Raw genomic sequence first — 23039 nt, forward strand, 5'->3', positions numbered from 1 at the left:
AGCATTTTACTAAATACCAATTCAGTAAATCTTTTTATTTCTTTTCAACAAATGAGATGAGTTGATGGTGTTTTTCTTGCTGTAGGGGGGGTTTCCAAGGAGGTCTGTCAAGCTTGTTTGCCTGGACATTATTGTGCTGGAGTTGGCCTTTCTTCATCATCTGGGCCCTGCAACCCAGGATTTTACTGCACACAGGGGTCTAGAACAGCGGCTCCTCGGGGTAATACTACAGGTAACTGGGGTATTCTTGCCTTTATGTGGTGTTGGGACATGCACAGCAGAGAACATGAGGGTTCTACCTAAGTATAAGAGGTCTGCACAGTGCAGAACAGTTTTCGCTCTCCATTGTCTTGTTATTTTTTCTTTCTTTCTCGAGTTTTACAGAAAAATGGCTGTAGTTGAGATATTAGTGTGACAAATAACAGCCGACAATAAAAGTCTGTTCTTTTGGTTGCAGGAGTTACAGCATCCGACACCCCCACTTTCCATGGTGATGCGTGTCCTGCAGGTCACTATTGTCCAGAAGGCAGCTCGAAGCCGAGGCCGTGCCCGCCAGGTATACCTCCATCGTGTTCAGACGGACTTCTGCCAAAACTGTGGAAGAGTTCCAGTAATGATCGTGAACAGGAAACAGGCTACAATGAAATGACGTTCACCTCCCTAAATGAGCTACCTGTCTGACCACCATTTTATTACAGTATTATAAAACTCTCAGCGGTACAGTGTAATTGGTTTATGTATTCACAACCGAGAGTAAGTTGTAAAATCCATTGGGAGCCCATTAACCTGTCATCCTTTTCAGATAGCCACTTAACCTATTAAATAATTGGTGGCTTGTATATTATGCCCATACAAGACATTAAAAAACCTTGGTAATTCTCTGCATTTCATAAAAATACAAAGAGAACAACTAGACAAAAAGGAAAAATATAAATTGCTATTTACTTTCGTGATCATTTGACTTCCATACAGGCACATTTTTGACAAAGTCTGCAGCCGAGTCTGAAGCTGACTGTGAACCCTGTAACGAGGGGTCTTACTGTCCCTTGTGGGCGCAGACATCTGTCAACCTTCCCTGTCCCCCTGGGTGGTTCTGTCCACCAGGATCATCCCTAGCGCATTGGACAGGTACGGCACACATTTTCAGAGATTATCAGGGATTGAAGCACATACAGTCTTCTGCACGTCATCGCGTCACATTCACTCCAAAAAGAAAAGATGAACTGAATGTACTGACTGGAGAAGACGATGCTGTTCTCAGATGTAAAACTGAGTAATACTAATTAATGCTACACATCACTCACATTTAATGCTGCACCTTCTCATTAGAGAGAAGCAAAACTCTGTGAAGGGAAATTAATTGCACTCCCAGGTGATGCAAATTACAGGCATTGTAGCAAGATGCATGGGATTAAGAGGCAGTAGCTTAGCTTCTTGATTAACTTTGCTTAAGTAATTAGTTCATCAAGACTGAAAAATGCCGTTACACGTCCATGGCAAGTTTTTGTCCCATCGAAGACTTTGCGACCAGCAAATTCAACAGACATCTTCATCTAAGTGGGCACATTTTCCGTCATGTTGATGCTGTGAAACAGGTGTAACTACAGTGTTTTTTGAATGCCATTACACCAGGAGCATGCGTTGCACTGATGGAGATAATGGAAGGTCTCGGATGAATATTATACCTCAGACTTTTTCCACCATTGATTGGAAAACCTTTCATTCATTCAAGCGTGAAACAGCCCAATAATCAGGCTGGTTGCTGCTTCTTTTCCAGCAAGTCTTCCATTTTAACTCAACAGGCATGTCCACTCCAGCAGTCATCCTTTCTTTTGTGTAAATATGCCACGATAATGATGCACTTAGGTGCTATCATACTTAATACAATTTTGCCGTGGCTCGAGTTTCCACTGCTCAGGTGAGGGTGTGAAATTTATACAACTGTGTCACAGGTTCGGAATGCCCGCCTGGCCATGCCTGCCCAGCAGGTAGCGCCAAGCCAACCGTCTGCCTCTCTGGCACTTTTCAGTCTTTGTCCAGACAGTCCACATGTGACAGCTGCCCACAGGGTAATAAAGATAAAACAACTGTATAGTAATGTGCACAAATAACCATATGCTCTCTGTGTTGTATCTGTGAACTGTGTCACACTGCTGTGTCCAGGTTTCTACTGTGTGGAGGGCTCATCTGCACCATCTCCATGTCCGCTGGGCACCATCGGTCTGTCAGCTGGCAGGATGTCCTCAGCTGACTGCTCTCCGTGCCCCTCTGGTTTCTTCTGCTATGGCAGTGCACTGACAGAGCCAAATGGACCATGCAGTCCAGGTCTGATAGTCTGAGAGTACTAATACAGAGAAAAACAACTCCAGACACCTGAACCATGAAATTATATTTATCTGTTAAATCCGGCTCATGTTGTTTAATCCTTCGCAGCCACTGTGTTGTTTTAGTGAGATGTCTGATTGGTTTGCCGACCATAGGATATTTCTGCTCCCGGGGGTCCTCTGAACCGTCTCCTGTCTCCAGACCTTATGGAAACGTTTGCCCAATGGGTCACTTTTGTCCTGAGGGTAGTGGGTCACCTAGACCATGTCCTGTTGGCAGCTTCCTACCAGAACCTGGAGCATCTGCTCTATCACAGTGCCATCCCTGCCCCCCAGGGAAATACTGTCTCAGCCCTGGAAGTCCACAACCTACAGGTGGGGGGTTCACATGATATTTCATTAATTAAAGCCCTCTATCATGCATACATGTTTTTGTCTTTTTGCCCCGAGGGGACTAGAGAAGTGAAACTAAAGGACTTTTCTTGTTAGGTCTGTGTTTTGCTGGCTTTTTCTGCTCAGGGGGTGCTGACACCCCCACACCCCGAGTCAACTCCTCTTTATTCGGCTGTATTTGTGAGACACTGGAAGTTTACACAATGGAGATCATCGCCGCTTTCAGGATGCGCAATCTGGACTGCTTCAGTAATTCCTCTGGTAATAATGCTTTCTTGACAACTGAATACACACAAAGGCATGAGTGTGTGATAAAAATAAAGGCCTGATCCTTAACTCCCCCCCTTTACCTGTGATGCAAATGATCACTGTGTTACATTTTTAAGGAATCTTTTTTCATCCTCCTAACCCTGGCACCCGGAAAGTGGTTTGCTGTCTCCAAATCTCAGACACCTTCATGCCTTTTCTGCCGTGATCTGTTTCAGTGAGAGAGGCCTGGATCGATGTGGTAGAGCCACGGGCAAACTCAGACCCCAATGTGACTCACCAGCAAGCACGTCTCAGGAGCCGACATTATACCTGCTCTTCCTACAAGGGAGATATTTGCCCGGAGGGTGGGTGACTCTGACACTGAACCCGTGCTCCCTCTGAGAAGCTTTGATCATTTCTTCAGGCAAACATTTAATTCTTCTTGCTTCATGAGTCCCACTTACTGTAATTGCTGGGGCTGCTTCTCTTTGTGAACCTGCCTTATTAATGCCGGCCCAAAATTCAGAAATGCTGGGATTTAATTTTTCAGAGGGAAAGCTGTCGACCGATGGGCATCACACCGTACCGACTAATAGCAAACCAGCAAACCGTACATTTCATCCCCTGAAGTAGTAATTGCTTCCTGAGAACTTAGAATCTGAACTCCGAATGAAAAAAGTGAGAAACGGACTGCTGGGATAGAAACTTTGAGAAAGTGCCTTATCTAACCGGGGGAGCCGTACACAAAGGAACAGTAATAATCCTGATTGATTTTGGCTTTTTTTCAGGCTTTTATTGTCCGATGGGCTCTGCCTTACCTCAGCCCTGCGAGGCTGGTTTCTACTGTAATCGGACAGGTCTCCATGCCCCAGCCGGGCTTTGTGCTGCAGGATATTACTGTTCCCAAGGCGCTTCGGTCCCCAATGCCACCCCTTGCCCTGCTGGACACTACTGCCCCGATGGGACTATTTTCCCTTGGCCCTGCCCTCCTGGAACAATGAAAAGTGAGATATTACTCTTTCATTTACACATTCATAGCTGAGATATCTCCCAGGTAGAGGTGGAGCTGGTTATCGCAGGCATGCAAACTCACTATCCTCCTTTTGCTTTGGGATGAATTAATGAGAAAGGAGTTATCGGCATGTGCTGCTGAACTCAAACAACACTCACAATCTCTCTATTTTTGCACACAGCTCTAATTTTCTTGCGTCATTCTTTGAAATTCAGTGATGGATGAAAATTTGAAATAGTGTAATTGAAGCCTTTATCTTCCCTTTGGTCTAAATGAATAATTTCAAGCATATTGTGGCTTATTTGCATAATTGCATTCTTGTCTTGTGGCGGAAAACAAGAATCATATTAGAATTCTCCGTCTCCTGAGTTTGTTTATGAATTATATTTATGTACCTGCTGTTGAGGTAACACATTTTTAATGTTTTTATTATTGCTTTTGATCAAATCAGGTGTTAAAGAGCACACGGTGGATTTAAGGTTTAACTCTGAATAATATTGTGCCCGGTGTGTTCTGCAGATTCTTTGGGTGGGTCTTCGGTTGAGGAGTGCCAGCTCTGTTCTCCAGGACACTACTGCCAGCAGAGGGGGGCGGTGGAGCCAAGCGGCCTGTGTGCGGAAGGCTTCTACTGTCCGGAAGGACAGATCTCTGATAGACCGCAGCAGCATGTGTGTTCAGAGGGACACTTTTGCCAGAAGGTAAACTGCCCACTATTAGTGTCCACAATTATGTCATGCTTAAGTCCTCAAAATTATATTATGTAGCTGCATGAGTTCTCATGAGTTTCAGCTCTAGTCTATACTGCCGTTATCGCTGTCTAAGTTGTTATTATTCCAATATGTTTATGAATCATGCAACTGTCCAGACAGAAAATATACTAAAATCAATGTAATTGTTGCTGGTTAATGTTCCAGGGTAGTGTCGGCCTGACAGCCTGCCATCCAGGAAGCTACCAGCCTACAAGAGGTCAGAGCAGCTGTGAGACCTGCCCTGCTGGTTTTTATTGTCCTGAGCAAGGTAAAATTTGAGGATAAATCACTGGTCAAGAGAGCTCAGAACAGCTGGGAGCACATATTCCACACTGTCTGTATTTTAGGAATGACACTTCCAGTGGAATGTAAGAGAGGGTTTTATTGCCCCAGTGCATCAGCAACTCAACATCCCTGTCCAGCGGGGACTTATGGGAACGCATCACGCCTGACTGAAAAATGGCAGTGCTCACTGTGTGACCCCGGGATGTACTGTAAAGGAACAGGTAGAATATAGCCAGTCTATCAATTTTCTTTTATTCTGTTCTCTTTGAGGCTAAAAACACCTTTGTATGGTTATTTAAATCGGTTTTAATATTTTTTTATGCGAAGGGCAGACATTTCCCAGTGGGACATGTGCTCCAGGGTTTGTCTGTGTGGGGGGAGCATCTGAACCTGCACCACTAGACAGTCCGGGTGGATTTCCCTGTCCTTCTGGCTTCTTCTGTTCCGCAGGAACCTTCGTACCAAAACCATGTCCAAAAGGAACATTCAGGTACATATCATGCTGCTTCTTTATTATGCAAAACTGTTTTTAGTACATAAATTCTTCTTCTAAAAATCATGCACCCTCCTTATAAGAATACAACATTCTTCTAGGTACTAAACAAACAATTGAAAATGAACATTCAGCCAAATGTTTGAAATGCTAAATACATTTTAAGTATTTTCCTATGAATTGGATTCTATTTATTACAAATATGTCAATAATATGTCTAATCAGTGAGCAGAAAGGACTGGTAGATGAGTCTCAGTGTAGTGGTTGTCATCCTGGCTTCTACTGCTCAGAGCCCGGCCTCTCGGCCGTGTCTGGACCCTGCCTGCCAGGTCAGAACTGAGGCCTGAGTTAATTTCCAATGCACTCTAATTGTGTTTATCTTTGCTTGATATAAAGTGCTTTTCCCAGGTTTCTACTGCCTGGAAGGATCACAATCTTCCACTCCAGGATCAAGTATGTTTGGAGGCATCTGTCCTGTGGGTCATTACTGTGCTGAAGGAAGTAGCGTACCCTCACCCTGTCCAGCCGGCTCTTACCAAAACGAGACTGGAGGCAAAGACATACATGACTGTAAACCATGTCTTCGTGGTATGCAAATGTTATAAAAGGAATAACATTGCACATATTATCCTCTCGGGAATATCATCAATGCTTGAATGTCTGCCCCAGGCTGGTTCCAGGAGTTTTTAGCACAGGCAGAATGCAAACCCTGTCCTCCGGGCTTCCACTGCCAGGCGCTGACTTCCAGCCCTCGGGCCTGCCCTGCTGGCTACATTTGTCCTGGAAATGATCATCCGCTGCCCTGCCCCAGAGGCACCTATAGTCCAACACAGGGTCTGACCTCCATGGGTAAAAATGAGAAAGACTGAAACTTGCAGTAGTGAACAAGCATCCATGGATGAGTGATCTCACCCGACAGGTTGCTTGTTTTTCTGTCTGGACTGAGGTCAGTGCTGACCACCTTTGTTTGCAGGTGAGTGTCTAATGTGTCCTGCTGGTCAGTTCTGTGCATCCGAGGGTCTAGTTAAGCCTTCAGGCCCGTGTGCAGCAGGGTTTCTTTGTCTGATGGGAGCTACGGCTCCAAACCCCACTGACAACCGGACAGGAGCCCTGTGTCCTCCCGGTAGTTTCTGTCAACAGGGACAGCGAGCAGGTAGGAAGTCAACTTAATACTTAGATGGATTTCAATTGCCCTCAACTTGTTTTTTCCCCATTAGGCATTTGCTGGGCAGGGTTTTATTGTGACTGGGGAGCCAGCAGACCAGATGGAACTTTGTGCCCTACTGGGTTCTTTTGCCCCAGTGGAACACCAGACCCCGTCCCTTGTCCTGCAGGAATGTTTAGTTCTGATGCTGGGAACACACATAAAGACAACTGCACTATTTGCCCTCCGGGGCATTATTGTGAAGGTAGGCAAAAACTGGCACAGCACATACTGCAACCCTAATGCATCATGCTAACAGCTGCCATGTAAAAGCAGCTCAAATTAAAGGGCAGATTCTAATCAAGGTTTTTATAGACCCATATGTTCAGCTTTTAATGAAAAAAGAAAGTCAAAGCAGTTCTCTGGAAGTCTTTTAAAGTTAATTTGGGAATTGAATTCAAAGTGAAAATTTAAAGTGAAATCCTTCCCTAACAAATAGTTTTTAACTTTCCAAATAATAAAAAGCTGTCTCAGTATTTGAAAGGGTTGAAATTGTTCTCTACACATTAATCATTTTTCACCTTTCAGAGGTGTTGATGGAATTGCTTTGTCCTCCACAGTTTCAAAGATTTTGTATTTATATGCAGAACAACAGGGCCATTTTTGAAGAACACTGTGAAACTGATGTCACTGTTGAGACAATTGAAACAAAAATTTGTAATGAATTATTTAGGTCAAAGGCATTTCTAAGATAGAAACTGAGGGAGATGATTTAAAGTGGTTTCATGCTGAGAGTTGTATATTAATGTATCCCTTTCTGGCTCAGTTGAAGCAACAGTGAAACCCGCTCTGTGTCCCAGCGGATACTACTGTCCCCCTGGCCTGACTCGAGGATGGGAGTTTCCATGTCCCACTGGCACCATCCAGAGCCAGGCCGGAGTCTCAACTCCTGAGAGCTGCCTTCCCTGTCCTGCTGGTAAGGAAGGCTGTAGAATAGACACATTTTAGTGAAATGTGTTTCTTTTGTTGTAATTTTTTGGTTTGTCACGCAGGCTCGTTTTGCTCAAGACCTGGTTTGTCTGAGCCGACAGGACTCTGTGAAGCAGGATATTACTGTCTTGCCGGAACAGCCAGTCCCAACAGCACAGATCAGGTGTTGTTCTTTTTTTGCATATAATGTCGATAAAACGCAGCAGGAGATCTTTGTTCAGGGAAGATGTTGAGAATACCAAAATATTTAAAAGTTCTACTTGAATTAAATTTAACATTAAGCACTACATGTGAGAGGAATGTCATGTAGTTCCCCCTTACTCTGGTTTCACTTTGAAGATGTCTGCTGCATACACCACATATGCATTAAAGAGCAATATTTGCAATATTCCTGAGGATGTTGCTGTGTTAAATGTTCTGATAAAATATTCATATAAAGCTGACTTGGGAATGAGCTGTCAAGCCAAAGGCTTGACCCAAAATGGGGGAGACAGAAGAAGAACCACGTGTTTAAGCCCTTAAAAGTGAGCTCATTAAAATCTCAACAAGTTAAGTCCACAGGCAAAAACCCTACAATAAAAAAAGAAACAAACAGTGTTGGAAACTTAAGGGGTGAAGGGAAACCTCAAAGTATCTGAAAAAAGAGAAGACACTGGAGACAAGCTCTACAATCATCCTAACAAAAAAACGCAAGACAAAAACCAGGAGGTGTCAGAGTCATGCTGGCAGACATAGGAATTATTTGGCACTGGGTGGGAGCTAGGGCAGCCTTTAAAGAGAGCCGATTGGTGACTGGCTGCGGCTGGTTCAGGTGCTCCCATCAGTCTCCTGCCCAGGTGAGTCTGATAGGGGAGATGGAGGGAAGGAGGGAAGAAAAACACGGCACCAGATCCACAGGAAACCAGGACCTTGACAGATGTAGCATAGGTTATCCATCGTCTTAAGATGATTAGCTCACTCTGTGTGTGTGTGTGTGTGTGTGTAGGGGGGGGGGGGGGCAAGGGGATAGTGATTTTGAAATGTGCATTATGTACATTAATGTACATTTTAAAGTACATTAGGTTTAGTCTTTTTGCCAACTTTTTTAGGGGAATTCTACTGGAAGCCACATTTGTCCTTCTGGCCACTACTGCCCTCCTGGTGCTGCGTCTCCTCTCCCCTGCCCCCCAGGGTCTCTTTCTGTGTCCCAGGGCCTGAAGAGAGAAGACGAATGTCGGCCTTGCCCTCCTGGAGTGTTCTGTGACAGGCCCGCAATAGCGGCTCTCTCGGATGCTCTTCCCTGTCATGCTGGGTAAACACTTTTGCTTATGTGCTTGTAAGAAAATTTGGTTGTTTTAATTTATTGGTTGAGCTGAAGGAGAAATGTGAAAATTTGTTATTTTGCCTCAAGACATTTAATTTAAATATTAAAAATTCTTCTATTTCTTTTATCTTCCCCCTGAAGTCCAGGGCAAAGTTTGAGTGATTTTGTGTTTAAATGTAAATTAATGGAGTATTTCTGGATGTTTATAGGAGATTGGAAATGGAAAAGAGTTGAAGCAGTGGATTCATAAACATTATTATCAGATAGATAAAGTCATTTGAAGCTGGTGTTTGTTTCCACTCACTGAATAGAAGTAAATCTGCTCTTTCTGCAAGTAGTTTAAGGTTTATTTACTTTTTAAAACTCATTTCTTTGAGATAACCCTCATTTGGAAGGTGAAGTGACTTTAACCATCATCAAGGCAATGTGCTGTCTGACAAACAGCGCCTTTTTTCCTTTCTGAGTAATTGTTTATCATCTTTAACGTGGCAGTCATCGTGAGTTGAATTTTGATGTCCTAATTCGTGCCTGCAGATATGTGTGTTTGGGTGGCAGTTCCAGTCCCACTCCTTCTGATGGGCCCCATGGCTATCTGTGTCCGAAGGGACATAGCTGTCCAGTTGGGTCTGTAGTAGAAGTGCCCTGTGAGCCTGGCACTTACAGTCCTGCCCCAGGAGCAGCGTTCTGCATAATATGCCCCAAAGGCACCATGTGTGCCTCCACAGCCACTCAAGAACCTTCTATCTGCCCAGCTGGTGAGGATAGTGGAAATATACATTGACCTGCGGTCTAAAGGACCCAAAGAGAACTTATAAATAATAAGCACTGTTTTCCAAGGTCATTTGTGTCCAGCTGGGACGATGCTGCCGCAACCATGTCCTTTGGGAACTTTTAGCAATCAGACAGGAGCCCACTCTGTCTCTGTCTGCATGCCCTGTCCTTCTGGAAGGTTTTGTAGCTCACTGGGATCCTCAATACCGCAAGGTGAGCAGGTGCTAAACTAATATTTTAGTAACTACAACACTTGAACAGATCAACTCATTTGGTGTCAATGTGCCTTTGTCAAGGTTCGTGTCTCCAGGGTTTTTACTGCCAAGGTGGCGCTACAGCTCCAACACCGTCGAGCTCAAACAGTTCTCCAGAGAATGGCCCCTGCCCTTTGGGCCATTACTGTCCAGCAGGGTGCCTCTCCCCAGTTCCGTGTCCACTTGGCAGTATACGGAACACAACAGGTAGTCGTTGATGTAGACTTGCCATATACTGTTGGCCTAAGTTAGTTATTGCATTGTTATCCTGCTGTCTCAGGGGGGGAGTCCATGGAGAGCTGCTCTTCCTGTCCTGCAGGCCAGTACTGTTCCGCTGAGGGTCTGGCCAGACCCAGTGGCCCCTGTGCTGCTGGTTTCTACTGCCCCTTTGACTTTTCTTCAACCACTCCATATACATTCCTCTGCCCCAAAGTAAGTCAAATTTGGTTTCTCTTTCTAGTGCTTGTCACTTCAATGCCATTATTCTTTTTGCTTGTTCTAAGTGCCATGACTCAATTTTGGCTTTGGTATTGCATTGTCTCATAGGGCCACTACTGTCCTGAAGGCTCTGCCCTGGCCCTGCCATGTCCCACAGGCGAATACCAGCCAAACCCAGGCTCAGATAGCTGCATCCCATGTCGGCCTGGATTTTACTGTGAAGAAGCCATAGTTGGAGAACCCACGCTGTGTCCAGCACACTCATTCTGCCCTGCAGGTGCTACTGTATGAGATCCCAAAAAGTGCACTTCATCCTTTACCCATGCTCTTCGCAACTGCGCCATATAACTATGGAAATGCCCATGTGGGCTACTATGCTGTTATTTGTGGGCTGCAAAAAGATTCAAGTTGTACTAATAATATCGAACTTTCTGCTTGGTTTTCCAGGTACGATGGTTCCTCAGCCCTGCCCTAATGGGACGTACACACAGGCCAACCAAGGAGGCCTACAAGAAGAGAGGGAGTGTTTGCCATGCCCCCCAGGGAAGTTCTGCAGGTGAATACACCACTGCCCCTTGAAGTCTTAGATATGTATATCTCTTCAGTGGTGGCCCATGCATTTGGTACCTGGGGACTATCTTCAGTGTCGCTGAATGAATTCTCCTTGTAATAACACTACTATCATGTTGCAGTTATAAAGCAAGAATATTATCTAAAAAGACAATATAACAAGGTGTGGCATTGCAGAGAGGCATTTCACTCACTGAGGATGAATACCACTTTTACTAAAGCAAGAAACCCAGTTAAAACAATCGGCCATGAACCTGTACATACTAGAACTGATAGCAATATAATAAACACAGAAAATAACCTCAAACATAACCCAGAATCTACCTAAGCACATGGCAGAAATCAAACAATACATTCCCCAAAATAAAGTCATCAACATCCGCTATAAACCATGTTCCATCACCTATTATGGAAATTTGAGTGGACAAAAATACTTAACATCCACATTGGCGTACTGAACACAGTGCAGCCAAGAAAAAATGCTGATAAAAGAAGAAAAAAGACTTTTGGGGAAAAAAATATGGAAATAAAGTATTAAAACTTTAGTTGTAAACGTACATCACTGCTTCTGATAGTGTTTAGTCCAGCCCAACAGCCCACCACTGGATCTATGTGTACATTTTAAAACATATACACAGATGTTTAGACAAGTGTTCATATCTAGCAGAAAGGCAGGATCATGTGGGAGTGATCAGAAGTCATGCAGAGAGAGATGGAAAATATTAGGAAATGGTTTAGGGACTGTCAGCATCTTCTGCGTGTAAAAATAAAATCAGTTTATTTTGCTCAGGGGTGGTAGGATCCAGGGTGTGTGCGCTGCAGGCTACCTTTGTGTCTCTGGGAGTGCAGATTTCACCCCCCGTGGACCACTGTCTGGCTTGACCCAATGCCATTGGGGCGTGCAGTGTGCTGGACCATGTCCAACAGGTACTGTACATCAATTTAAAAAGAAATCATGATGTGTTCTTTAGCTCCATGATGTGTCTGGCATCTGTAGTTGCATTTACGGTACTAACTTTTTGGTTGATATTCATAAGTGATTGTTGCAGGTTTTTATTGTCCTGCTGGGACGGGGGCACCTGAATTATGTCCAGAAAACACTTTCCGCAGCTCCCCGGGAGGTGCCAGCTTACGTGACTGCTTGCACTGCCCACCTCAGCACTGGTGTAAACCAGGTAGGATCTAACAATGGGTGGAAAATGTCATGCTTTAGAAGCATTAGAAGAATTAAGTGTGTGGAAAGGAAACTTTTTAATCAAAACCCTGATGTGGCTAAAAATGGAAAAATTGTGTGATGTTTATTTAGGGAGGCCAATGGTTTTTGAAGAGGGGGTGGCCTTCCCACAAATACATACAGAGTAATATAGTGTGCGATCAAACAGAGCACCCAAGCTTTGATTTAGCTTGTACAGACTACAGACTATATTTGCACTTGGATCAGTTCTTGGGTAATGTAAAGTAAGCAGGCACAATGTGTCAGTGTTCTGTACCACCTGAACCCAGGCTTTGGTATTTCAGACACTATTTTGTATTCTGTAGAGAAGCACAGTACAATAATTACTTCCTGTGGGCTCATGAAAGTTTAACCACATATTCCTGAGTCAAATGTGCCCGTGTTTAAAATGAATTCCTCAATTTAAACACTTTTCTCTTAAATTTTTGAATTCTATGTGTGCAGGAGATCCAGTCCTCCACTTGTGTCCTGCTGGTTATTACTGTGATGGTATTCCTGGCAGTGACTTCACTAGGGGGGCAGGGCCGAGACCGTGTCCTCTGTACACATATCGAGCCTCCCCGGGAGCAGGTAGCAAGGGTGACTGCGTGCCTTGTCCTCCTGGTTCTCACTGCAACAGCACAGGTCTGAAACACGGCATCTCACACAGCAGCTGTAAAAGCCCTTTGCATTCCATTCCAAGTGAACGTACATCAAACTCTTCTACAAAAATGATCATTCTCTGGCATCTGTGTTTTACACATCTTACGTCATTTCACCTGCCTACACACACTTCCAGATGGATGCTTGCAATAAAGTGGGATGGCTCCATTGTGCTTCCATACCATTAAAACCTTTACTGTTTGCTATACAAAGTCTGTCTTTATCCAAACATATTCCATTTTAATATCTGTTTTTATCTGCCTTTTTTCTTTGTCTGGTCACAAATAAATGGCTACCAGTTGTTTTAGGGCTACTTTAAGTGTCTAATATAACTAATAATGTATTTTATCATTTAATTATCATATAATTCATTTTTAGGTCTCAAGGGCTATACAGAAAGCCTCTGTCCGCCTGGTTTCTGGTGCACAGGGTCCGGACCTCCCATTCATTGTCCTGCAGGAACTAAGAGGCTTCTTCCTGGAGCAGCTAAACCCAGCCAGTGTGAACCATGTGCAGGGGGAACCTTCTGCCCAGATCCACGTATTACAGGAAGGCCCAACGTAGAGGGGGTCCCCTGTAGAGCCTCTTACCAATGTCCAGTCGGTAGGTCCCTGATTTGGTTAAGTCTTGTATGGCACTAACTACCACAGTGATGGGCTGCAGCAGAGCTGTGTTGCCAATCGCTACAGGTGCAGTGTCAGAGAGGCTGTGCAGAGCTGGCTCATACTGTGGACCTCAAACTTCTGAACCTCGGGTTTGTCCGGAGGGTTATATTTGTCCTGAAGGATCCCATTCCTTCAACTCCTCCAAACAGCTGTAAGATGATGACAGATCAAAGATGATAAGAGTGGCATATCAAACAGGCCCTTCATGCATTTGGATGGACTCTATAAATACCCCTCTAACTCTGCCCACAGCTGTCCATTTCCCTACTATTGTCCAGCCAACAGCTCTTTTATGGTATCATGTGGAGGGGGTTCCATGCCTGTCAACACCAGTGGGGTCAGGGGATCCAAAAAGAGCTGCTGTAGAGTGTGTGAGGGGGGCACCTATCGTCCATATCTGTCCCACTTCTTAAAATGCCTCCCATGTCCAATGGGTTACTTTTGCCCCCCAGGTACCACAGATCCTCCCACAAGATGTGCTGAGTATTATTCTTTAATAATCTCTGTATATTACTCAGGTACAGAACGTTACAACGCTTATCCATGCCCTCTGGGACATGTATGTCCCTTGGGATCATCCCAGCCTGTACCTTGCCCTCCTGGCTTCTTTGGCAACCTCACTCATGCTGGGACAAATGGTGACTGTCACCCATGTCCAGCCGGGACGTTCAACCACCTGCAAGCTCAGGAGGCATGTTTGCCCTGTGGCAGCTCCTCCACCTCACCAGCAGGTCAGACTGTACATCCAGTAGCAAAAGTGTAGTTATTCTACAAATAGAAAAAGCCCTCAGGTCACCCCTGTCTTCTCAGGCTCACCGTCTTGTACCTGTATTGGTAAAAATCGAGCGTTTCAGCACTCGGATGGGTCTTGTTTGTGCAGAACTGGGTTCATTTTCTACAATGAACTGGATTTCAAAAGCTCCACCTCAGACAGTGTGTTTGACTGCCAGCCTGAGGTCAGTAGAAGTTCCCCTCAATGTCACATGTTGACAAGGATAAAAAAGGACAGTACAGGGGGAGAAACAGTGTGACTTGGGTCTGACCTGCGTCTATGACTCTCCTTCAGGTCTATAGACGGTGTGATACGGGACAGATCCGTCTGGCAGCTTCCAGAGAATGTGTCTCACCATCACTTTATTCATGTAACGTCACCTGTGGTCCACGTGGAGGGACGCTGGATGTGGAGATGGGCATGTAACAGTCAATTTAAAATTACCTTACTGAGCGACATCGTATCGTTGTTTCTGTGTTTTGTTAAAAAAAAATCACTGATTTTGTGCATCTTTCTGTCTGATCTTGACGCCCAAGATGCCAGTGTGAGCGCTACATCTCAGCTGAAGAGCTTTGCAACACAACCTGCCTTTCCAGGCTGCCCCGAATCCTCGGCCGTTTCTCCCAAGATGGACGGATACTGCTCAGCCTCAGTGAGAGAAACAGTGCGATCTGGGTAAGAGATAAGTGACACTTTTATGGATTTATCTTATTACAACTCCACTCAATATCTGCTCAAGGAGGGATTTGGGAAAGCTGGAACTAACAGATAAAAAATAAGCACAAATCTATCATTAGTACGATAGAGATGCTGCCAAAATGCCTTTTCCCTCTCTAGGCTCTTAGCAAGCTTGGTTATTTTTTGAAAGCTCGCCATTTATTGGGTTTTCTGATCACAGTTTGAACAAAATACCAGAAAATTTCCTGCACTTCTCCCAGTTTTATTTGTGAGTCCTTTTGAGTAATTGTTTCGCAATATCAGTAGTTTGGATTCAACGGTACTTTACGGTTCTCTGTTTATTTGTATTTAGTATACAGGTCTGATGAAAAAGAATGGACTGAAATCTGACAGTATCAGAATTAGTTATTGATCTTTTTTTCTGTCCTCTTCTATGATGCTGCAGCTGGATAATTTGCACTATGTGTTTCTGTTACAGACTGTGACAAATGTTTTAGGACCAGAGCTCCATGCAAAGAGAATTGGTAAAATCCATTTAGTTCAGTTTGCCTCGGAAGGAGTGTTTGGTTGGATTCCCACACACGGACAGATCATCAGTCAGTTTCTGTCAGGTGACTAAAATGAATTGTGTTCATTCTTTTGATTTTTATAGTAGAAAGATTTAATTTCTACATCCAGTATAATTTTAATGGCCCATGTTTTATTTATCACTCTTTACTAGAACCAGATCATGCCACTGGTGCCCGCACCAGAGTGAGAAGAGACACAGGGGATCACCCTGTCCTTCCACGCGTGTCCAACCCAATCATCTGCCTGTCCACTGGTGACATGCTCATTTTTGCTCTGGCCATCAACCACACCGGTACTACGAATTTGCTTTAGTGCCTTACGGACATATTATCCCAGTTTCCTGACATGAGTTTGTATCCTCAAGCCCGCCAGTTCAGCCACTTCCCAGTATATCAGAAAGACCACTTATTTAACAGTAACCCCGGATGGGACTTTGGAGCATTCAGACGTCTGCAAATACTTGTGAAGCAGACTAATTTCAATTCCACAAGGTGCTCGTGGGCCAATAAAGCACAAAAAGTCCCAAATCTGGATTTTTGTTTTCTAATCTCAGCGTCCTTCTCCTTTCCTCAGGTTTGCCCATGTGTTCTCAGAAAGAGGGAAGTATGTATTTGTAGACAGTGCTGTGTCAGAGTGGAGTATGGTCGTGGTCGTCAGCGAAGAAGGCACCGATTGCGATCCCCGGTCCTTGTCCTTCCAGCCAATGACCCCGGCGCAGCTCGTCAGACATGGGATTGTCAAGCAGCACCGACTCAACTTCCTACCAGATTGGGGAGTGATAGTAGGTGTGTATCACCACTGTCAAAGGGACATTTTTGTCTTACAACCACTTGGAATCTAAGACTGTGAAAAATGTTTTGCAGGTGTCCTGAGTCTGCTGCTGCTTGCAGTCACAGTGGTGACCATCACGGTGTTGGTTTTGCAACCCTGCAATGCCAAACTTGTCTCCCAGTTGAGGACAAAGCCAAAGTGGCGCAGTCTTGGGGAGCCTTTCTGTCCAGTGGATTGTTCGTGCAGCAGAGATGGGTATATCAGAACCGAGGCTGTCCTTTATGTCATTTATCTTGATGGTTTTTATGTGAATAATACAAATATAGCTGGAAGTAATGAGGGTTATTCTGAACAATAAACATACATTTAAGTTGGTGAATATAACTAAACAGTTCTACTCTATTATCTCCTTTATATTTACTTCCACTCATTTCTCATTTGGAAAAAGCTAACCAGTATAGATTTGGCTTAGCATTTGTGCTGAATTTACATTGAAATCCAAATTACTCATCAGAAATGGAACCTTTGTTGTTGCTCTGTTTGTCATAGAACACTATAAACTCATTGCTTTATTTTGGTGTTTCATCGTGGCAATGTCAAGCAGGGGAGGCTTCTTGGGCAGGCGTGGCGTCGGCGAGGGAGCAGAATCTGAAGAGCTGACTGTTTCAAAAGGAGGTAATGTCATTCTGTCAGCTGAATATGCTGTGGTACAGCCTAACATGAGCGCCTATGTCTTTTCATAGACATGTTTCTCACAAACGTATAGGATTTTTTTTAATAGATAAAGACCCAGCAGTGGCACTTGCAGCTGTGTGATGCTGCACAGCTGTGTTTTTCTAATGTGGCGTATCTAAAATTACACAGCACGTGGGATTTCATGACAAAAGCGCACAAAAACAGCCTCGAGTCTGTTTACTGCAGCTTAATACAGGCATACCCAGCAAATAAAAGCACTGTTTTTCAAATGTTTTGCTATATTCATTCAAGTTACACCATTACAACTTTCAATAAAGTTTGAGATGACCGTGAAACTAGATTGGATTCTCATTTTAGACGTCCAGAAGCAGATTCATTATCAAAGCAGGATAAGCGACTGCATAACACTGAACAGGTGATTCATTCTTCTGATTGAAGATAAAAAAACAATAATGGATAGTATCACATTTTAATGACTGCTGCTGCTACGGTACAGTGTCTCAAGGTCTCAAGCTACGCTGCGCATTTTAATTCACACCCTTATCATCCACCCCGTGCAGTATCGACAACAATCTAAAAAGCCAGAGAAACTGTAACTGAATTTTTAGTAGGTTAAAAATAAATAAATAACAGCTTTGAATTTCAAGGAGCAGCAGTTCAAAAGAATTCCTATCTAATTCCTCAGGTTGACACCGTGGCGTGTTTCTTTAAGTACCGTGTGTGATCCTGACATACCTGCCTTCCATTTAGCAGGTTTGTCGGCCTTGTGTGATTTAGAGGAGTTCAATGTGAAGACTCTCTATGACAAGTTGGAAGATCAGAACCTCCACATAGCGTCACAGCTGGCTCAACATCGTAGAGACGTGCAGGAATTTCATAGAAGCATTTGTCAACACGCTGAATCGCTGAAGGTCAGTTGTACTGTGATAGGTTGAACCAGATAGTTGAACACACATGTGCCACATATAAACAATCCATCCTTTCTTCTTAGAACGTGTTTGAGACCATGGATGTGAAAAAGCTGAGTCTTTTCAGGGACTTGCTACTCACCAAGTCGGTTGCAGACAACAAAACAGATTCTCAAGGTAAAAGTGATTGAAGAAAAACCTTTTCAGAGTCTACGTTTGATTTTATCCCTGAAGCTGCTACAAATGGCTTAGTTTACAAAAGATGCTAGATGTAAACAGTGGAAAGTAAACATCCAGCAGACCTTTTATAATTAAATCCTTAAAGGATCCTATTTGTCTGGGCCCACACAAAACTTTGGACTATCTATCACACTGATAAACTCCATATTATAGTTTTCACATAATCTACTACTGAAAAAAGAGCTAAATATGTGCATTCATTCATCAGTTTTCGTTGTGCGCACAGCATTAATAAATAAATACGAGAACAAATGAAACACAAGCTCAAATGTTTTCCCTGCTTCACAGTGGCCCATTAGTGCTGCAGATTTGTGGTATTTTGTATTGAATTCTTTTCCCTCCTGTCTCCTCCCTCAGCTGAGGCTTTTGCTGGCTCGCTGAGTGACGTTCTCAGGTTGGCAGAGGCCATTCTATGTCGGCTGACGGGAGACACCTGGCAGAACCAGAGTTTACTCGGCCCGTGCGATGGCAGGGAACGTGAGCAGCACTCTGGGTTCATCCACGGCGACGTCAACATGTCCAGCACTCAGGTACAGCCGTGGAACGTTCCCAAATGAGTTGGAATCAAAAGTTAGATATAAAACGTCTTTTTGAACTATCAACAGTTCTCATCAGTGACTGTGACTAAACCAGAAGGTCTTTCCCTCGAACCCGGTAAGGAAGACACTTTTCCAAAGTCCATCCAAAGTTCGCTGCTTGTCGGAAGCAGGTAAAAATGTTTTGCTCTCTCATGCGGCTGGTGATCGTGGTGGTCGGGGATGTTTTCCACAGACCATTTGCAGGGTGCAGCTCCTTGTATAAGTGACCCTGACCTGTTCAAGCTGGTCAGCATCTCTCCACTGTTTAAGACCCTACAGGAGATTTGCCAGCGTTTACACTACTCCACCAATTCTGGGTCTTCCCAGCATCTCCACAATGGTGCGGAAACACAATCAACACAAGTGAAATACAGTTCAGGCCTAAAATATATCATCTGTCCATGCAGAAGCTGAACATTCCGTGCAGGACAGCAACAATGGCTCACTTATCCCGACTCCACTGGACAGGCTCTCACCTCAGCACTCTGCCGTCTTCCTGTTTGGCTGCCAGATGATGCAGCTGCTTGCAACCTGTCCCCTGTTCCCCTCCGTGCTTCTGCTGCCGGCCAAGTCGCTCCCCGTTTCATCAAACCTCTGCGACGGGGCTCTGCTGGCCTCTTGTTCGGGAGATTTTCATTTTGATGCCATCAATCAAATCCTTTATCTGTCAGAGGCACAGCTTGGCCACGTGGGACATTTTCTTGCGACTATCCTGCAATCCATGGCCTACATAACGTCAGGTAATCAGACAGGCAGCAACAAGGGTCTGGTGACACAGTTACGCAACCATGGTGCAGCATTGAATAATGAATCAGGCAGTCATCTTTAAACGGGCAGAGTACGTAATCTACTTTCAAAGCATTATATCTGTTTCTTTCATAATGCAGGATCTGAGCCACAGCGGTTTGTGCACGCTCTCCGTGAGGCTATCTCTGTGGTAGCGCTTCAGCTGTTCAACCTTTCGTTTAAACGGAGCGGGGCAGAGGTGTGCTCAGACTTTTTAGCGAGTCGCTCGTCATACTTCCCCCATAAGTGCAAACACACCTGACCTTAACTTTCTCTTTCCGGTCAAAGTGTGATATATCGCAGGGGCAGCACGGCTCATTAGTGAAGGAATTTCTCAACATTAAAGCTCCCACAGAAGAGCAGTTCACTGACTGCCTATTAGCGAGCAGGTCAGTAAGAAATTTGAAGCCTATGGCATGGCCGACGTTGCTTTCTTGCACTTCTTTGTCCTTGTCCTCTGCTATTTAGGCTTCAGAAGTATAACTGCTTCCAATTGGAACAACTCATCACAGACCTCAAACAACAGTTGCCTGAGGACTCAGACAGAGGTAGGAGGCTTTTCCTGGTTAGATGTTACATGAGGAATGGTGTGTGAAAACAATATCAACATTTGTTGTAACCAATGATGGTTATAATTACAATTTTCAGTCCTGCAGCCAATGATTTATGACAGCACAATGAATCACAAGATGTTCTAATATTCTAGGAAGGCTCCTGTATAAAGTGGCTAACACATATAATTGATACAAAGATTAAATGTTTTGCCATCAGTGAGAAGAAAAAAATTGGATTTTTACCCTTTCATCAGCTAAACGGCTTATTTTCCTTCAGCAAACACACAGTTTAAATGGAAATTACATTTCAATAAGCGCCGAAGCTGTTCCGAGAGAATTTGATTTACAGACAGGTCTGTTTGAATAATGACACATCATAATCACTTCTACACTCTCTGCCTCTGCAACTGTGGGAATAAATCACTCAATGTTGAACTGAAGTATGGACCATTTTAACGTGAAGCGCTGATATGAATTATCATATAGACCAAGAAAAATGCATGTTAAATTGACTGGAGACTCTAAATTGTGTGTGTGTGTGTGTGTGTGTGTGTGTGTGTGTGTGTGTGTGTGTGTGTGTATGTGTCCTCTGATGACGATTATTTCTGCCTCTCACCCAGTGACTGCTGGGATGGACTGGGCAGGGATCCTTTGAATAAGCTGCAGCTTAGAGAAAGGGGATGTATGGATGGATGACTGACAACCTCCCCGGATGGATGGATGGATGACTGGCAACCTCCCCGGATGGATGGATGGATGACTGGCAACCTCCCAGGATGGATGGATGGATGGATGGATGACTGACAACCTCCCAGGATGGATGGATGGATGGATGGATGACTGGCAACCTCCCAGGATGGATGGATGGATGGATGGGTGACTGGCAACCTCCCAGGATGGATGGATGGATGGATGGATGACTGGCAACCTCCCAGGATGGATGGATGGATGGATGACTGGCAACCTCCCAGGATGGATGGATGGATGGATGGATGGATGGATGGATGGATGACTGGCAACCTCCCAGGATGGATGGATGGATGGATGACTGGCAACCTCCCAGGATGGATGGATGGATGGATGGATGACTGGCAACCTCCCAGGATGGATGGATGGATGACTGACAACCTCCATGGATGGATGGATGGATGGATGGATAGATGGATGACTGACAACCTCCATGGATGGATGGATGGATGGATGGATGGATAGATGGATGACTGACAACCTCCATAGATGGATGGATGGATGGATGGATGACTGGCAACCTCCCAGGATGGATGGATGGATGGATGACTGGCAACCTCCCAGGATGGATGGCTGGATGGATGGATGGATGGATGGATGACTGGCAACCTCCCAGGATGGATGGATGGATGGATGACTGGCAACCTCCCAGGATGGATGGATGGATGGATGGATGACTGGCAACCTCCCAGGATGGATGGATGGATGACTGACAACCTCCATGGATGGATGGATGGATGGATGGATAGATGGATGACTGACAACCTCCATGGATGGATGGATGGATGGATGGATGACTGACTGACTAACAACCTCCCAGGATGGATGGATGGATGGATGACTGACAACCTCCATGGATGGATGGATGGATGGATGACTGACTGACAACCTCCCAGGATGGATGGATGGATGGATGGATGGATGGATGGATGGATGGATGGATGACATATGGTCTACTCAGGACCCTTTTTAAGATGGTTTCTCACTGCCCCTCCTTTGTTCTTCAATGCTGCCAAATATTAACACGCTGTAACTCAGTGTCACTTCTTTATATGATTTAAAGGGCTCCCACCTCGAGGGACACCGATGCAGGTATCTTTCCTTATTTATAAGGCACTTTGGTGTAAAAGCTGACTTCTGCTCACCATTCCATTGCCTCCCTCTTTATAGGTGACCATTGTAGAGGAAGAAATCGACCGCTTAAATGAGTCTTTCTTGCAGTTGAGCATGCAGCTTCAGCAGAAGCTTCACATGCTGACAGAAACCAGTGCTGGCAGCAGTTTTGTGGTAATTAGCCGGAAGTGAATTTATCCAGTAATTGATTATATATAAGATAGAATTGTCTAGCACCTTAAAAAATGACATATCACCTGATCATGTAAAGATGACTATGAATTGCATCTCTGTGTTGTTACTAACGGCACCCGAATGAGTTCTCTGGCCACAACTCATCAGCAGTTTATTGACTGTGATCCTATCACTTTAAAACAGACAACCCTGACGAGCGTGCCAGTCCCGAGTCATAATGGAACAACCCTGCTGGAACTGAAGAGACGCCATGTAGCGCAGCGCCTCAACGAGCTCCAAATCAGATTAGGCCAGATAAAACAGTGCCAGCAGTCAAAAGACGGGACAAGAGGCCGTAGTCAGAGAGACAGCAGTTTTACTCTCCAGGGGGCAGGGCAGCAGCCTCCTGAAAGAGATGGCTGCAGTCCCACTGGCGGCCTTTGGCAGGATGGGAGTCCAGGCCGCCAAAGCCCCGGCCAAAAAACTCTAACGAGCCTCAGAGAGAGTCACATTTCAGGCCCACGGGGCTGCAGCAGTGGCACAAGGTCAGACTGCCTGGCTGGCCAGAATCAGCGGGGTGTTGACGGATCGGGCCAGTGGGAGTCACACAGTCAGGTCACTATAGAAAACACTGAACATTCAGACATGGATGAACTGTCCAGAGCCGATAAGACAATTATCTGAACATAAATACGTGATTTTGAAGTGACTTTTATTATTTCTGTGCTCGGCTTTGGTCCAGGAATGATCCAGGTTCAGGAATGAAATGATGAGTAATGATAATATAGTTATAGTTCCACTATCATGACCAGCAATCAGCCAGAGCGGATCATTTCTGGAAACAACCTAAATGTTTTTTCCACTCAATACTTGTTGAAAGACAGCTTATGTTCATTACCACCTTTTAATTGAGACAATAAACTTCAGTTACAGGCA

At 44.6% G+C, this 23039-nt stretch overlaps 1 protein-coding gene across 1 annotated transcript; it reads left to right on the forward strand.

Annotated features, from left to right (window-relative positions):
• Positions 1 to 96: 96 nt before the first annotated feature.
• Positions 97 to 23039, forward strand: LOC115251583 (zonadhesin). The gene is made up of 55 exons (XM_029844421.1): positions 97 to 232; positions 458 to 556; positions 973 to 1128; positions 1953 to 2069; positions 2164 to 2325; positions 2481 to 2699; positions 2814 to 2978; positions 3203 to 3331; positions 3755 to 3970; positions 4498 to 4676; positions 4893 to 4995; positions 5075 to 5233; positions 5340 to 5502; positions 5731 to 5834; positions 5914 to 6093; positions 6175 to 6354; positions 6479 to 6658; positions 6723 to 6914; positions 7476 to 7625; positions 7702 to 7802; positions 8728 to 8930; positions 9477 to 9697; positions 9780 to 9926; positions 10010 to 10174; positions 10248 to 10399; positions 10514 to 10682; positions 10853 to 10961; positions 11766 to 11902; positions 12025 to 12150; positions 12654 to 12833; positions 13230 to 13454; positions 13541 to 13667; positions 13769 to 13968; positions 14035 to 14247; positions 14327 to 14472; positions 14583 to 14710; positions 14825 to 14963; positions 15445 to 15577; positions 15688 to 15828; positions 15901 to 16027; positions 16110 to 16321; positions 16400 to 16562; positions 16909 to 16982; positions 17754 to 17914; positions 17995 to 18088; positions 18509 to 18681; positions 18757 to 18805; positions 18923 to 19069; positions 19137 to 19469; positions 19617 to 19714; positions 19804 to 19904; positions 19984 to 20063; positions 21880 to 21908; positions 21987 to 22103; positions 22308 to 23039. Exons 5-55 carry the CDS (start codon positions 2238 to 2240, stop codon positions 22785 to 22787), a joined length of 8007 nt encoding a protein of 2668 aa, XP_029700281.1. The 5' UTR covers positions 97 to 232; positions 458 to 556; positions 973 to 1128; positions 1953 to 2069; positions 2164 to 2237; the 3' UTR covers positions 22788 to 23039.

Source organism: Takifugu rubripes, chromosome 11 (genome assembly GCF_901000725.2).
Source record: "Takifugu rubripes chromosome 11, fTakRub1.2, whole genome shotgun sequence".
In the NCBI taxonomy this organism is placed as follows: Eukaryota; Metazoa; Chordata; class Actinopteri; order Tetraodontiformes; family Tetraodontidae; genus Takifugu; species Takifugu rubripes.